Genomic DNA, 16,392 nt, shown 5'->3' on the forward strand with positions numbered 1-16,392 from the left:
AATCGTCTTGTTAGTTCTACTGATTATTTAAACCCTGTGTTCTCCCTCGTTCTATGTCCGTTCTCGTCAATGTATGCGTTAATAGGAAGTGTGTATATCTCCTGAGTTTATCCTGTTTCTGAGTATTTGCTATTAAAATCTATCTCCTAGTATTATTACTCGGCGCGCAATTTTACATTACAATACAACAATTACGTGACAATAACGTAGTATTTACGGAACTGCACTAAAATATATAAAAAATCTGTGATTTGGCCAAATTAATTTTATTTTGTAAATTATAAAAAACTATTTTTATTTTGATGGCTGCAACACACTCCAAAAAAATTGGCACAGAGGCAAAATAAAAGTGAAAAGATTGCAGAATATCCAAGTTAAACTGTTTTGAAATAGTGTTCACAATTAGCAGGTTAACTGGTAATACATTTTTGGGTATAAAAGGAGCATCCACCAAAGGCTCTGTGTTTTCCAACAAAGATGGGTCATGGCTCACAACTTTGTGCCAAATTTCATGAGAGAATTGTCAAAGAATAAAACAAACACATTTCTCAATGCAAGATTGCAAAGTATTAAAGGGGTCATATAATGGTACATGCACTTTTACAAGTTGATTGTACTGAAATGTGTGTTGGCAGTGTCTGTACACAACCATCATATAATGATAAAAATCCATCCAGTGTTTTTGTTTTAATCTCCTTATATGTTTCCCCTGCCTCAAATTGAGCCGTTCGTTTTTGTGACGTCAAGAAAACGGACGCCCCTCCCACGATTGTTGATTGACAGCAGTGATTCAACACAGCCCAGCCCTGAGCGAGCTGTCATCATAGTCCGTCATTGTTGATAAGCTGGAGCAGAATGGCGTCCAAGCGATTGTGGTGTTCTGTTCTTGGGTGTAATAATGAACACAGAGTCATTTTAATGTTCCTAAATCCGAACCGCTGAAGACGCAGTGGCTGAGTTTTGTTTTCGAAGGGAATATTCCCCACGATCAACGTCAATGCTTTCATGTTTGCGCGAATCATTTCTCACCAGACTGCTTTATAAAGGAGGGTCAGTATAAAGCTGGTTTTGCTAAGAAGCTGCTCCTGAAAAAAGAATCGGTACCAACTATTTATGTTCCCTCTGCACCTCCAGAAGAAGTGAGTGTAAAGTTTTATTAACCTTTATATTAATCTTTGCAAATCGCGAAAAAAAGTTTTTTATGACCATTAGTTGTAACGTCATTAGTTGTAACGTCAATCTGTCAATGAACTAACGTATACATCAGTAAACACATAGCGTTCATATCTCATTACTCTACCCTGCTAGAACATACAAAGATAAATCAAAGTGACATTACGTTAACCAACCATTCAGAAACGTCCTGTTCGAGCCTTAATTGTCGAACTTTGTGTCGATCTTTGCGGCCGTCATCTTGTTCCGGGTCCGACTCCGGTTCAAACTGATACGGTTGCACAGATGTGTCCTCAGAGACTCCCGCTGTCATTCTTTCTCCAAAATATACCCTCAACTGTTGTCAAGGCAACACTCCACGTGAGTTGTATATCAAAACGCCCGCAGAACAGAAGGGGCGGAGTGAGCGAAGCTCATTATCATTTAAAGACACATGCACTTAAAGCTGCTGTAGGTAACTTTTGTAAAAAAAATATTTTTTTACATATTTGTTAAAACTGTCATTATGTCCTGACAGTAGAATATGAGACAGATAATCTGTAAAAAAAATCAAGCTCTTCTGGCTCCTCCTAGTGGTCCTATTGCCATTTGCAGAAATACACGCTCCTGGTCAGAAACAACCAATCAGAGCCAGGAGGATTGTCTTAGCAGTGTCAATCACGCTCGTGTATGCGCTGATCACACCCCTCTCTTACACAGCGCAGCCGTCGTTCAAACTCAAGATTGCCGGCGTGCTGCAGCTGTGCTTATGACGGAGAAACAACCTAAACTGCCAATTCTCGAGTAACACCTGCTCATAAAACAAAGAGGTAAAAGGAAAAAGACCGATGACGATAAACAAGCAAAAAAGAAAGAATTACACAGAGCCCATTGACTCGGTGTCAAAACTCTAGCCGCATAACATGTAGATAAAATGTCACGCACTCTGCTAAGCAACAATTGAAACCTGCTAATTCACTGGCTTGTCATGTTGCTGAAATAATGTACTAGCACACCTTATCTAGCATTATATATCGCTAGAATAATTACTTACATACTGTAAAGTTAGTTACCGTTATATTAACGTTATCTTACTAGCTATTTATAACTTATAGAAAGAGTGCAACGTTACAAAGTTACATGTAGGCTATTGCAAAATACATAATGATTTGAGGACCAAGTTTGTAGTCAAAGTATGGGCAGGCCATAGTCAATGTAAAGCATATTGTTGACGTTTAGTCCCTATTAGTGAATGTGCCATATAACTTCTTATCCGCTGTTATCGGTGGGCCTGTTTACTAGCCTGCGCGTTCACGACGGGCTCCGCTGTGGAGGACGAGCTGTGGAGGGAGGGCTGTAGCGCAGCAGAGAGCAAGGGGGTGGGACCTGGAAGTTGTGCTTGTTCAAATTTTCAGGCTAAGTCAACGTTTTCTCAAAACTCCCTACTGCAGCTTTAAACGGCGTGCTGAAAACAGAGCTGTTTTTGACCAGGTAAAATTAGTGTTTTCTTAAAATACTAATGAGAATTTTTTATAAAAGTATATTACAAAGTTTTCATTTTGACCCTAAGCATTCATATTAACTTGTACAAAAATGGCATTATATGACCCCTTTAAGGTCTTTCACCGTCTACCATAAACAATGTTGTGAAAAGATACAGGGAATCCAGAAAAAGCTCAGTGCATGTAGGGCAAGGCAGGAAACCTCTGTTGAATGTGTGTGACCTTTGACCCTCAGATGGCACCGTCATGCTACTGTGTTAAATACAGCCACATGGGCTCGGGAGTACTTTGGAAAACCTTTGTCACTGAACACAATCTGCCGCTGCATCAAGAGATGCCACTCGAATCTCTTTTACACAAGGTGAAAGCTATACATCAGTTCAATGCAGAAATACCGGCGAGCTCATCTCAGATGATCCAAAACACAGTGAAAATATGTGCTGTGTCAGAAGAGTCCACATTTCTGCTTGTTTTTTGGGGAAAAAACAAACATCAAGTCCTCAGTCCCAAAGACGAAATGGACCATCCAGAATTTCCTCAGCGACCGATATAAAAGCATCTGTTCATCATGGGGTGACTTGCTTATGTGTGAAGGTACCACTGATATGGAGATGTAGAGTCACACATCTTTCCTGGGAAGTAAGACAGTGCCGGATCTCATTCTGCACATGCTAAAACGGTCGGAAAACAGGCAGCGGTTTCTGACGTACTAATATCACAGTTGCTACTTCCAGCAGACTGATGCAATAGCCAGTTCCAGCCTGATATCGCTGCTCTCCCTGATATCGTTCAGTGTTGTGTGTTCATGCAACAAATACCACAACACAACATGATTACATCATATAACTTTCCCTACCATCCTGAGATTGTAAATGGATGTCACTTACTGCCTGACAAGTATTATTAAAGAGAAGTTTGACAAAGATATACTTCTCCCGTGCCTGATTCTCTTACCGGAATCACTGTCCATAATTGTCCGCCTACAGAACTGTAAATTCACAAAGGTTGCCAGAGGTGCTACTCTGCAACAAAAACAGTGGTTTAGATACTCTACACCACAGAAGGGATGTGCCTCACTGCAGTCCAGATCTGTCTCTTACTGGAAATGTATGATGACCCATCATGAAAAGGAGACTCGGACAGTGACGACCACAGGCTGTTGAGCAGCGCTCTTGTATTAGGGCAACATTACACTTGCGAAACTGCAACAATTAGTATCCTCAATTCCCAATTGATTATAAAGTGTAATTAAAAGGAAAGGTGATGTGACTCAGTGGTAAACATGCATCTGTCCCAACTTTTGTGGAGTGTGTTGGAGCCATCAAAATCAAATTTTGATTATATTTACAATATTAGGTTAAAGAGAATTAACAAATCACATATTATTGATTTTATTGCATTTTACAAAATGTCCCAACTTTTCTGGAAATGGGGTTGTATACTTTAACAGGCTCATAATTAATTGAATAATGCATAATGTATAATTCATTCTAAAGTGAAAATCATGGTAACACACTATTAATAACTCAAGTATTACCAAATCTTTCAGAAGCAATTACTAATTATTTGAAATAATAATCTAAAGTGAAAAACAAGATAACTCCCTAGTAATGACTGAAGGTATTGTAAGCTTTTGAATAGTAATAACTCAAGTGTTTCTAAGTCCTTGTAAAGGAAATACCAATTACTAGGAACCATACATATAATATTTGGAATAAATATTTTTGGACTTTTTTAATATAAAGTATATTTATAGTCCCACCATCTTGGGTCACTTTTTTTGCTAAGCTTCAAATGTTTTCTGAGATACATAAAATTCTGCCATATAACTCCACTGTGCTACTTTTCCATTTAAAAAAACATGCGCTAGATGGATGTGTTTGACCGCTGTGCTCGTGTCTTGTGTCTTTTCCAGCATCTTATGCAGGACGCAGCGTTTAAAGAATTAGACGTTCAACTTTTAAAAAAAAAACGCTTCTCAAGACCTCGTCTTTTTCCATTCCACAATTTTTACCACAAAAACGTGTTTTGTGTGAATGGCCCCTTATGCTGCTTTCTCTTTTTGTGTCAGGAAGCAGCTGATTACATTTTTATTATCCACTACTGTGTGATCACTTTAATTAGTCTGTTAAACACACACACACACACACACACACACACGGCAGTGGGGTGTCCCATAACAGCACAGACTCCACTAACTGACAAATAGTGATTAGTGAGGCAGGCCTGGTTACCGTGGGAACCTGTTACTTAGCAACAAATGATTTAAAGATGCTTTCCTCATTGTGTATCTGTGTGTTCAGTTGTGTGTTATTACTCCGAGCTGTGCAGTAATACACTGATAACTGCTCTCATGAGAGGATATTTGAGTGATTACATCACCCCCATCCGTCATAGCTCATTAGAAGCCGTGTTAAATGAGTGTTCTCACTCAATAAATAGAACATGAAGATTGGAATTGTGGCCAGGTCTTAGAAACTCCTGGTTGGCTTCTTAAACTTTAATAAAATGCAGGTGCGAGTGTTTTTAAGAGATTTTTTGAAGTTTAGATATAAACTGAGAGGGAAAAAGGAATAGATCGAATAATCCATGTGAATAATTCTGACATCTCTGGTTAAAACATAGCTCACCAGCATATGTTGTGTTCTGTGCTGGCGTCCCCATAGACCTGATTCACAGCAGCGCCATCTTTGAGTTTTAATGGGAATGAAAGCGAGGCTGTAGGGATGGACATTCATCTCTTCAGTGGGTTGCACTACAATGTAATGTGTTTTTGGATTGTTCTGTGGATGAAACACTACAAAAATATCTTGCCAAGAAATTTTATTAGACAAAAAAATCCAGACAATATGAGCTATGGAGAATTTGAAGTGATCTAGGATCTTTCTACAGCTTTTTACAGTGGACGGTATTGAAAACTAGGCAAGTCTATCCCTCACAGCCTCACTTTCATACCTGTCATGGCGCTGCCCAGAATAAGGTCTATTAAGCAAGCTTCACCAGAGACAAATAGGTGGAGGAGACAGGCTGCTTGTAGGGAAATCATTTGAGAAATCACAAAACTCAATATGGTGGCTCAATAAGGATAAAAATCAAACACTTCAGCCAATCACTGCACTTAGCTGGACCAACCTGAAAAATATTTTTTTTTACAGATTTTGGCATGTTATAAAAAGTTGGTGATTTTGTATGAATTTGACAATCTGACTCATACCTACATTTGTAAGTAAAATCACCATGAAGGTCCACCCCTAAAACATACAAATTGATGTGTTCACACCTAAACAAATGTTCGGCATGAAAATTAGGTCTGATTTTCACTTGCTATTTGTCTGTTCAGACCGATGCAGAAAGGCAGACAGGCTTAATGAAAATGCAATTCTGTCAGGACCATTTCCGTCAAAGATAATTGACCATTGGCAGGCATAAAGTTTGGATCGGCGGTATGCAGGGGGGGATCAGGGGGAATTTTTTTTATAGTGGCAAAGAGGTGGCAACAACAAAGCAAGTGTGCACGCAAATGTTTTGTGGATTTATGGCCTGACATACACATTCTTGTTCATGAACATGCAAAACAGTTGCATTACCACAAAGTAATAATTTATACGGTTTAAAAAAAATAAAAAAAAATAGTCCACTTGACAGTGAATGAAAAGAAGTGAGTGAATTCAGACACTATTGAACACCTGATAAGCAGAATCACTGAAGGACAGAGAAATAAGAACAGAAAAAGGAGAAGTGATGAGCAGAAACACAATAACTAGGCCCTTTCACACTGTGTGAAACCAGTTTACAAACCAGTTTGACATAATTTCTTTCAACATGTACAAAAGTTCTTGTTGAGAATTATGTAGATGTTTTATTAAAAGTAATAGGTTGGTTTGATCACCATTATGGTGATCAGTGTTTGCTTTAGTTTGACCCTTGACTTTTTAACAGTACTTTTTCTCTGGCTGTTGTGTTTATAAAGCACATTTGTAATGGGGCATTCTGCTATTTGTTATGGATCTGTGCAGCATGCTGGGTGCCAGCATAGTATAAAACTCCCAGCATGCATTTTGGCTTGAATAAATTATGCAGTTGAATGGTCTTTTTATTTTTCTTATCTGCTTTTATTTTTGTTGTTGTTTTTGTTGTGAATATTTTGTAGCCTGTTTTGTGATATTCAGAGTTTATCTCTTTTTTTTATTGTCACCATTGTTGAGATTCATGTACTGTTTTTTGATGTCTGTGTGTCTAAATGATGCTGTAGTTCAAAACTTTTTTTTTAAAAATCCTTCACAATAACTGATTGCTGCTGAAACTGTTTCTGTAGTTTCACAGTGGTAGTAATGCCAAATTTGAGTGTATTAATTATATAACACACTTTTTAAAAAGAATTAAACCCTGGATTAGATGAGTGAGTTAAGAGACTGATATTGCTTTATTTAAAGGCAGTATCTGTGTAGTTGATCATATCTCACTTCCGCCAATATTGATCAATGATTTTGATGACATCACTCTGCACTTCAGCTTTTCATCAAATTTTCTGTCCAATCAAATGCTCTCTACAATGTAAAGCGTCCCGCCCCCTACATTATAAATAGACACTGAAGCTGCAAATCAGTCACTTTTTCACACATTTACTATTTTCTACATGGTGAATGGCACATAGTGCACTAGTATATGGGGGATAGGGAACAATTCATCTAGTGCTTTATATTGGGGCGAATAAAGTCTGGGTTCACTTTAGTGTCACGTGAACCGCCACAGCGCACACAGTCTGCTCTGGTCCAGAGACAAGAGATAGCACAGAGCCACAAAACATACAAACTAATTTGAATTCTGTAGAGAATGCTGTATTTTAAAACGATATGGAGGAGATTAGGAGGAGAAACGGTTAGAGATTAGGAGGAAACTGCAGCTTTACCGAGCCCAATGGCTCTGGCCGAGCTGTGAAACACTATTGGCTATTTAAAAAAATGGGAGGAGCTGTTCGATATGTCCTGCCCTGTCTTCCTGTTTCAGTGGAAATTACGTCAACACACTGAATAATGCTGCGTCTTTCAAAGCACTTCAGCGGGCCTTTTAAACTTTTATTTTCGAAATCGTGATGGTGATGAACAGGTCGCATATTTAGAAACATATTGATGTATTCTCTTATGTTGGTGTAGGTTTATAAATGATTTACCTTACAAATCTGATGAAATGGCACACATTGTGTTCCCAGATGAACGTTATAAGCAACCCAAACTCTCAGCATATGCAGAGATGGAGTTTGAGTTGCATGTGATAATGATGATAACAGATCATGTGGAGCAGAATTTACTGTGAACGGAGCTGCTCTGAGACACACGTAACTACACGCATACAAAATTAAAGCTCATATATTAAACCCGCAGAACATATATTTATTGTGAATTCACAATAGCTCTATGATATAGTATTTAAATGGTTTTAATACATTGTGCAGCCTTAGAAAACGGTCAAATAATGTGTTTCATGGATTCTCATCAGTAGAATGCTCCAATTCCGGTATTTTGCCGGTTACTCGACACGGGTAAATTGCAGTGGAGGATTTTCTTTAAATCGAGTACTCGAATTGAGCATGACTGCCAGAACTGACGCTATATGCTTGATATTCACTCTCTGACAGTTGGTGGTGTTTAAGGAAAAGCAGAAATACAGCGGTACACAATTAGGGCAGCACTGCTCAACTTTCAGTTTCTGACTCCTGCTTTTCACGGATAAGAACGGAAGTCAAACAGTATTTAAACAGCTATTCAGCCATTTGCTATGGTGTTTACCAAACAAGACCAAATACAAGAGTACAGAAACAAAAGTGCTGTCTTGAATTCTTTCTTTCCGTAAAAAAAAAAAAAAATCACATTGATGGCATGTGAATGTTTGCGTTGGTCTGAACAGATGCATTAATAGCCAGTCATTTCAAATTGAAAATGTTTAACAAATTTTAGAACCAAACATTCATATTGGTGTGAACAGGTCTTTAGATTGTACAAATCGAATTGTTCGAAAAATCGAATAAGATTTAAAAATGTTCATGTGTATTTGTTTTGGTTTTATTGTCTTACCCTTTTCCCCATCCAGACTTTCAATCGTAAATTTTTTGATGAATTTTCACATTTTATTACAGTTTTTAGAAAATAAATGTATAGGCTAAACATCTAAATATTTATTGTCTCCAGATGTTCGGAGTTTATTTTATTCCAAAAATGTTTTAAATGTTTGTTTTTTTCATATATATATATATATATATATATATATATATATATATATATATATATATATATATATATATATTAAAAAATAAATGCTGATTTGAGATATTGAAATGTCATTTGTATGGAAGTTTGTTTCCACCAGGGAATTGAAAAAAAAAAAATACAAGATAATTGCGACTTACAATCTTACAAGTTTACATCGTGAGATAAAATGCAGGTGCGAGTGTTTTTAAGAGATTTTTTGAAGTTTAGATATAAATTGAGAGGGAAAAATGAATAGATTGAATAATCCATGTGAATAATTCTGACATCTCTGGTTAAAACATAGCATATATGTTGTGTTCTGTGCTGGCATCCCCATAGACCTGATTCAATGAAAATCAGGTAGATAAAATTCTGACTTTATAACATGAAAGTGCGAGTTTATATCACGCAATTCTGAGGCAATTCTGAGAGAAAAAGTCTCTTTTTTTTCCCCTTTTTTATTTAATGGTGGAAACATGCTTTCATACATTTGTTTATATAGATTAAGAAAAAAAATATGCTGTTATGAACTGTTGGACATTGATAGTAGACAAATTAAATATGCTCTCTCTTGCTCTCCTTCTCTCTCTGTCCATGAACTCAGTGGTTTGATTTGATTTGAACTTTCCTCTAGCTGTCTAGATCTCATTATTACACAATTCATGCGATTCCTCATTTTCAGGTTTAGATGCGAGTGCTCAGATTTAATTTAAAACACTGACTGCAGCGATTCATCAAGCTAAACCCCTGAAATTGCTATTAATTCATTTGCCTGTGGAGAATCACATTAGTCAGTGCTGATTTTAATTGCTCTGTCCCTGAGAATCAGGCTGCGTCACTGCCGCCCCCTATAGAGATAAACTAACAACTGCACCAGCAATTGCATTCTTTATGCACCCAGAACAAAGACTGTGCTGCTTAAATAAAAAAAATATAAAGACATAAAAAAACCATGGTATACTAACCCACCATGCATTTTTATTATCACAGTCTGGAGAGAAAATTAAACTCACTTGTATTTTAAAATCAAATTAGGCAGATGTCAACATGGGCAAGTTACATGATACCCTCTTCTTTAAAACCCATGAAAAAAACTACACAAAGTTACAAATATATACCTGACCACACTGAATACAGTTTGTGCCAACCGTAAATCATGCAATTCATGTTTTGTGAATTACTCGCTCCTTAATGCATGAAAATTCAAGAGACACTGATATTCAAATGAACAAACAGTGTCACACTTCTGCTGTTTATGCATTTCCTATGCAATAATAGTAATAACAAAAACGTTTAAATTAAAAGTCATGTTTGTTCACTTTTGTAAGATAACTCTAGAGAAGAGCATTTTCCCATTTACTGGAGATAAATGCAATTGGTTAAAAAAAATGGAGATCCATCTTATTTCTTGAATTAAAAATATTAAAATAATATTCTTTCATTTTACAAAGAGACTGCCTTGAAATGTGTTGCCCAGCAACCAAGGCCAAGGCTCGAAAAAAAAAAAAAAATCTACTTTCTTGTTCGTTTTCCAGGGAAACGAGCGAATCCTGTGAATACGTCTCAAGGACACATTCCTTTTTGTGTTTGTCTTTGAGAAAGACCTTTCTTGTTGAAATACCCCTCAGATTCCCCAGATGGTTTAGGATAGAGTTATTAGAAAGCTGCGTTTTCATTTAGTTGTCATTTAAATACACCATTTACTTCAGTGTGTGTTTTTCTTTTAGCCTGTTGAACTTTGGTGCTCCTGAGAGAAATCGACTGTGTATGTTCCCTATTGAGGGACTTTTTGGGGGGATAACCTTCAACATCACAGACCTGAACTGCTGTATACTGTATAACAAAAATGTGTGTGTGTGTGTGTGTAGAGGTCATGTGGTGGTGGCTTGTAGAGTCTGATTGGTAATATATTTGTGGCTCCAGTGCCTGAGGGCCACACAAACGCCCTGTGAATGTCCCTCCATCAGCCGCCTAAGACTAAGAGCCTTATGAATCTTTAATATCATTTCCCTGCAGGGTTAATATGAGCCACAGCTCACAGTATGAGATCTTTCTGCTGTTGTTTATTGTTTAGTGTTCAGATAATTCTCCTGTCATCAGATAACTGTTTTGAGTGTGTGTCTGCAGGCTACGGCTGGTTCAGCTCTTTATCCCACAGGGGAAGGTTACAGTGCATTATTAGAGTGACATTTTGTCATTTCTCAGCCTTTATGAAAGATTCTTTAGCAGCTTGTGTGTTCAAGGCCGCTGGGACGGAGGCTGTAATAGAGGGATGAATCACAGCAGAATTGCTGCTTTTTATTGGGACTGTGACTAACTGTTATGTGGTGGAGGTTTGAAGTGTATATATGGCATTGTTTTGAGCTTGAAGAGATTTTGAGAAAATCTGGATCAGATTCATTGTTATTGGTTGGTGAAATAGAAGATTGTGATACTAGAATTGATTGATTGATTGATTTTTATTTAAAAGGGACCATGTGAAATTAACATAAATGTAAACATTTGATGCATTACACCAGAGTTAGCCTTAGGCTAATTTGCATCTGCAGTCCCCAGGTACAAATAAATACAAATACATACAGCACAAATTAAAATATCAACATTATTCAAGAATATGCGGCATATCAAACATAAAACATCAAACATTGTTCAAGAGCATATAACATGTACTTAATGCCCCCCACTGGCAAACACACACACCCTATAATCACAACATACAATGGTATGCCCACACACAGCCCCTTCTCAACCCTTATGTCAACCCTACCATAAAGAGGTAAATGTGACTAAAGAAAAAAGAATATTACCCACTGACAAATTAGTGGATGCATTGTTGTGAAAGTTTTAAATGTTTTTTTTTTATATTATCTTTAAAGGCCCCAAACAAGTCACAAGTTTTTATATTATCTGTAATTGTGTTCCATTGTATCACAGCTTTGATAGAAAAGGCTGCCTGCCCTAATGCTGAATAGCGAAAGGGTACAGTGCAGCTATATACGGAAACTATTCTAGTGGTCCTCACAGAGCCACGGTAACAGACAAACTCACGCAAACAGGTGGGGGCCAGACCTTTTAAGATTTTATAAACTGTGCATAAATTTGAGAATATTCAAAAATTTTCAAAAGTTAGTAGATTGTAGCCTACTTATGTAGTATGTCACAGTGATGGTGCCTGAGTGGCTTTTTGTCATGAATTTTCAGGCCCTGTTTGTACAGGGATTCTAAGGGCCTAATTGTTGTTTGGCTAGCCTGCCCCCAGCAGGTGATACAATATGCGATATGTGAGAAGATAAGGGCATGTAAAAATATCTTAGCAGCCTCTATTGATAGAGAGGATCTAATCTGTCTATAATTTGGCAAATTGTATTAAATAATTTTTGTCATTTTCTTTATGTGTTTTTTGAAGGTCAGGTTTGAATCAAGCAGCACTCCAAGATATTTAATTTCAGTAACAGTCTCAATCTGTTCACCTTTAAAGCAGATGCTTACGTCTAGGATGTTTAGTTTGGTTTTGGAGAAGAACATGCCTTTCGTCTTACCTATATTCAAGGTAAGGCAGGATTGGTCTAGAAGATACTGTGCTTTAAAAATGTCGTAAAAGTAAATTCAAACCAAAGATTTGACTAACTGGGAAACACAATTTGTACATACACTAAAAAAAGAATCTCACACAGAAATTTCAGGCTCATTTTAAGAATTAAAATGGATTTTTTAATTATTTTAATGTTCCTTATTAACCACTTATAATGTTAATAAAGTTTTTTTTTTTCCACAATTTTGCAAATGTTTTATATAACAAATGTAGTATTTTTTTATTATTAAGAAGATGCCATTTTAAATCGTTTTCTTAGTCTGTTCATTTGATCAGGCAGTTGCACCATCTGACATTTTGGGGGTTTAAGATAAAACATAAAATAATATGTATTATTTAAATGTAAAATGAATTCAAACTAAATAGGATTTACAGAATACAGTGATACAGTATATGTCATGCATTTATCTAATTATTTTAGAAGTAAATAATGCACTTGGACACAAAAATATGCACGTCATGTCATTGACCCTAATAATAATTCTTACTGTTTAGGAACTGTCTTGATCGGATAATCTGAGGTAATAACCGATGTTGTGACAAGGCAGTGGACTCCTACATTTAGACCTCTGGAGAATGTAGGCAGCTGAAAAAAATTATTTACTGCAGCCTCTCTGCTCCTTCACCATAATCTCAGAGTCTCACACGTCTCTTTGCCTAGAGGGAGTTTCACAGTGGGAACCGCAGGTGACAGATAGCCAATAAAAGGGTGTGATTACGCCACTGGAGGTGTTAAAGGAGTTTAATGTCAGATACTTTATTCTTCAAATGAGCTTTCATGAATGATTAGGCCCAAAACTTTTGAGAATGCTTGGCCAGAGTATTGGGTCCATCTGGGTCACGGCACCAATTAAAGCAGAGCTTAAACCATCAATAATTAGCATGGGAGTTGGATGCCCTAACGTGGACGCTGAAGAGTGGAGCCCCTAGCATAAGTCGCTAATGTGTCACAGCACCAGTGTAATCGTTCAGTAAGGCCCACTTGAGTAGGGCACGAACTGATGATGGGAGTTGGGCGTTCTAACAAGGACGCTAAAGGCTGGAGTCTCTAGTGTCAGTTGCTAGCATGCCTCTTGACACCAGGAGAGTGAGGTTTACCTGCACAGCTATCTCGTACCAGCTGGCCTTCATCACACTCATCTCCATCCGGCTCATGGCACCACTGTAATCAGTTCAATCAGCTCAATAAATGGCATGGGAGTTGGGCATGCTAACAAGAAAGCTAAAGACTGCAGCCCATAGTGTCAGAGGCTAACGGATCATGTCAAACTATTTGTGACATAAAATTGCGCATTAAAGGGATAGTTCACTTTGAAATTAATTGTTGGTATGTTTTAGCTTACCTCAAGGGCATCCAAGATGTAGTGTCTTTGTTTCCGCAGTAGTTTCAATTTTGATATTTTTAGGTCAAACCGTTCTTGTCTGTCAGTCATATAATGCAGGTCTATGGTCACCACCTCAAAGCGCATGCACAGAGAAGTCCAAATTAAACATGATTTAATGACTCGTAAATGTAAGTACACATTGATGGCCTAAGACACGAAACGAGCGGTTTGTGTGAGAAAACGAACAGTATTTATATCGTTTTTACCTCTTGTAACCACAGCCACGTCCAAGTGATCTGAGGGCGCCGGCGCTTCGGTCTGCGCAAGCACCGGAAGTGATCTCTCGCGCGTGTACGTCACTCATTGTTTACACAGAGATTTCGGAAGTGTTACCTTTCACTGTGAAGATCTAAACAAATTTAGATATAAAGGAAATTGCAATGGAAGACGATTTCGATATATCAACAGACAACGTTGAATTTTTTCAGAGAGATCACTTCCGGTGCTTTCCGGCGCTTGCGCAGACCGAAGCGCCGGCGCCCTCAGATCACTTGGACGTGGCTGTGTTTACAAGAGGTAAAAACAATATAAATACTGTTCGTTTTCTCACACAAACCGCTCGTTTCGTGTCTTAGGCCATCAATGTGTACTTACATTTACGAGTCATTAAATCATGTTTAATTTGGACTTCTCTGTGCATGCTCTTTGAGGTGGTGACCATAGACCTGCATTATATGACTGACAAGAACGGTTTGACCTAAAAATATCAAAATTGAAACTACTGCGGAAACAAAGACACCTACATCTTGGATGCCCTTGAGGTAAGCAAAAATTTATTTCAAAGTGAACTATCCCTTTAACCAAGATTCAAATGCATAGCCAATGTAATGTAAGCATGGAGTCCCAATCAACATAAAGTCTTGCGTTCCTGTGGCAGTTACGACCCTCAGTTCTCAAGGGAGTCATAGAGTTTATTGGAAGTAAAACATGTTTTCTTATACACGTAGCTAGCTATAACCGGTGGTCTGATTGTCTTCAGACTCTTGCTCTACCAGATAGTAGTTAATCTAAAAGAGAAGACTGAATGCAGGAGTCCTCTATAGGGGCTTTTCAAGTTGTGTACTTGTGTTGCGTCATGAATTGTGTTCTGACAGAATTCAGCTGAGTTTTGTGGTAGCTCAATCCATGTGTATTATCCATGATTGTTAATTGTTTGCTCCCAAACTTCCAAAGTGATTCCATTTGGGAGAAGTAACATGTAACCTGAACAACAAGACGTATTTACACTTAGACGAGTTGCGTCTACATTCATTTCTCCTGATGAATGCGAGTCATCTTGCACAAACGTGCTAATCCAATCAGTACCAACATATGACACTTAAAAAGGTTTTTATATAGGGACAGTACAAAAAAACATGATCCCAGTCAAAGCTGGAAAATATGTATTGTACATAGAGTATAGCAAGAGCTAATTTGCATCTCAGGTTAAGTGGCTAAGTGTCTACTTTCAAATACTTGCATAGAGTGCAGCATATGTTGGGATGTCAAACTCAACCAACTAACCAACCTAGAGATGTGTATCTCTAAACTCTTTTTCTCTGTCTCCTCAGATGCTGCATAATAAACATGTGATGGTGCGTGTTGGTGGAGGCTGGGAGACGTTTGAGAGCTACCTGCTAAAGCACGACCCATGCCGCATGCTCCAGATCTCGCGTGTGGAAGGCAAGATCTCGCCCATCTCTGGAAAATCTCCAAACATCAAAGACCTTGCGCCTGACAGCTACCTGGTAGTGGCGGCCCACTACAAAAGCAAGAAGTAAAGAAGAAATGTACTAATGAAACAAAGACTTTTAATGTAACTTTGAAGCACAGCTCACTGGCTAGCCGTTGTAGATGCCACAAGGACATGCCAACTTCCATTGGCTTCTAAAACTAACTAGTGTTTAAAGGAGAAAACTAATTTTAACACACAACAATGACAGTGTAGATCAGCTAGTTTGACAATGTATAACTAAGATACTGAGCGAACTGGAATACAGAATCAAGGTTGTTTTATTTGTATACCATTTTCTTAATCCTGACAAATGAAATCGCTGGATGAATTCAAATATTCACTTCTACACTGGCTATTCCTTTTAGTGCTTCATTTGCTAACGATATTAATAATTTGTATGGGGGTACTAGTATTTTCTTTTGATGTCATGATATATATTTTCTGGCATTTATTGTGTTTAAATGTGATGGCCTTGCTGTTTTGGAGAATGGAATCTAATCAGCCAACCATGTGGCTGAACAGACCCATAAAGCATGAAGACATGATCAAGAGGTTCAGCTGTTGTTCTTGCCAAACATCAGAGTAGGAAGAAATGTGATGGAGATGACTGTGACCTTGCAATGGTGGATTTAGAAACTGCTGATCTCCTGAGACCATCCAGTTAAAGAGTCAAAGAATAGCCAGACTGGACACTTCACAACAGTGCAAGGCAGAAGAACATACCTGAAGACACATTACAATAAACCATTGAAGTCGGCAAAGAGGAGGAAACTCAAACATGCGTTCAGTGTAATCCAGTGTA

General features: G+C 37.8%; 1 protein-coding gene across 1 annotated transcript in view; it reads left to right on the forward strand.

Moving 5' to 3' along the window:
• Window positions 1-16,135, forward strand: part of LOC130080341 (growth arrest-specific protein 2) — a 56,798-nt gene extending 40,663 nt beyond the window's left edge. Inside the window, exon 8 of the mRNA XM_056245699.1 lies at window positions 15,427-16,135. Within this exon, the coding sequence (XP_056101674.1) occupies window positions 15,427-15,636 (210 nt within the window). The 3' untranslated portion in view covers window positions 15,637-16,135. The remainder of the gene's footprint in view (window positions 1-15,426) is intronic.
• The last annotated feature ends 257 nt before the right edge of the window (window positions 16,136-16,392 follow it).

Source organism: Rhinichthys klamathensis, unplaced genomic scaffold (genome assembly GCF_029890125.1).
Source record: "Rhinichthys klamathensis goyatoka isolate OS25496 unplaced genomic scaffold, OSU_Roscu_1.1 h1tg000033l_1, whole genome shotgun sequence".
NCBI lineage: Eukaryota > Metazoa > Chordata > Actinopteri > Cypriniformes > Leuciscidae > Rhinichthys > Rhinichthys klamathensis.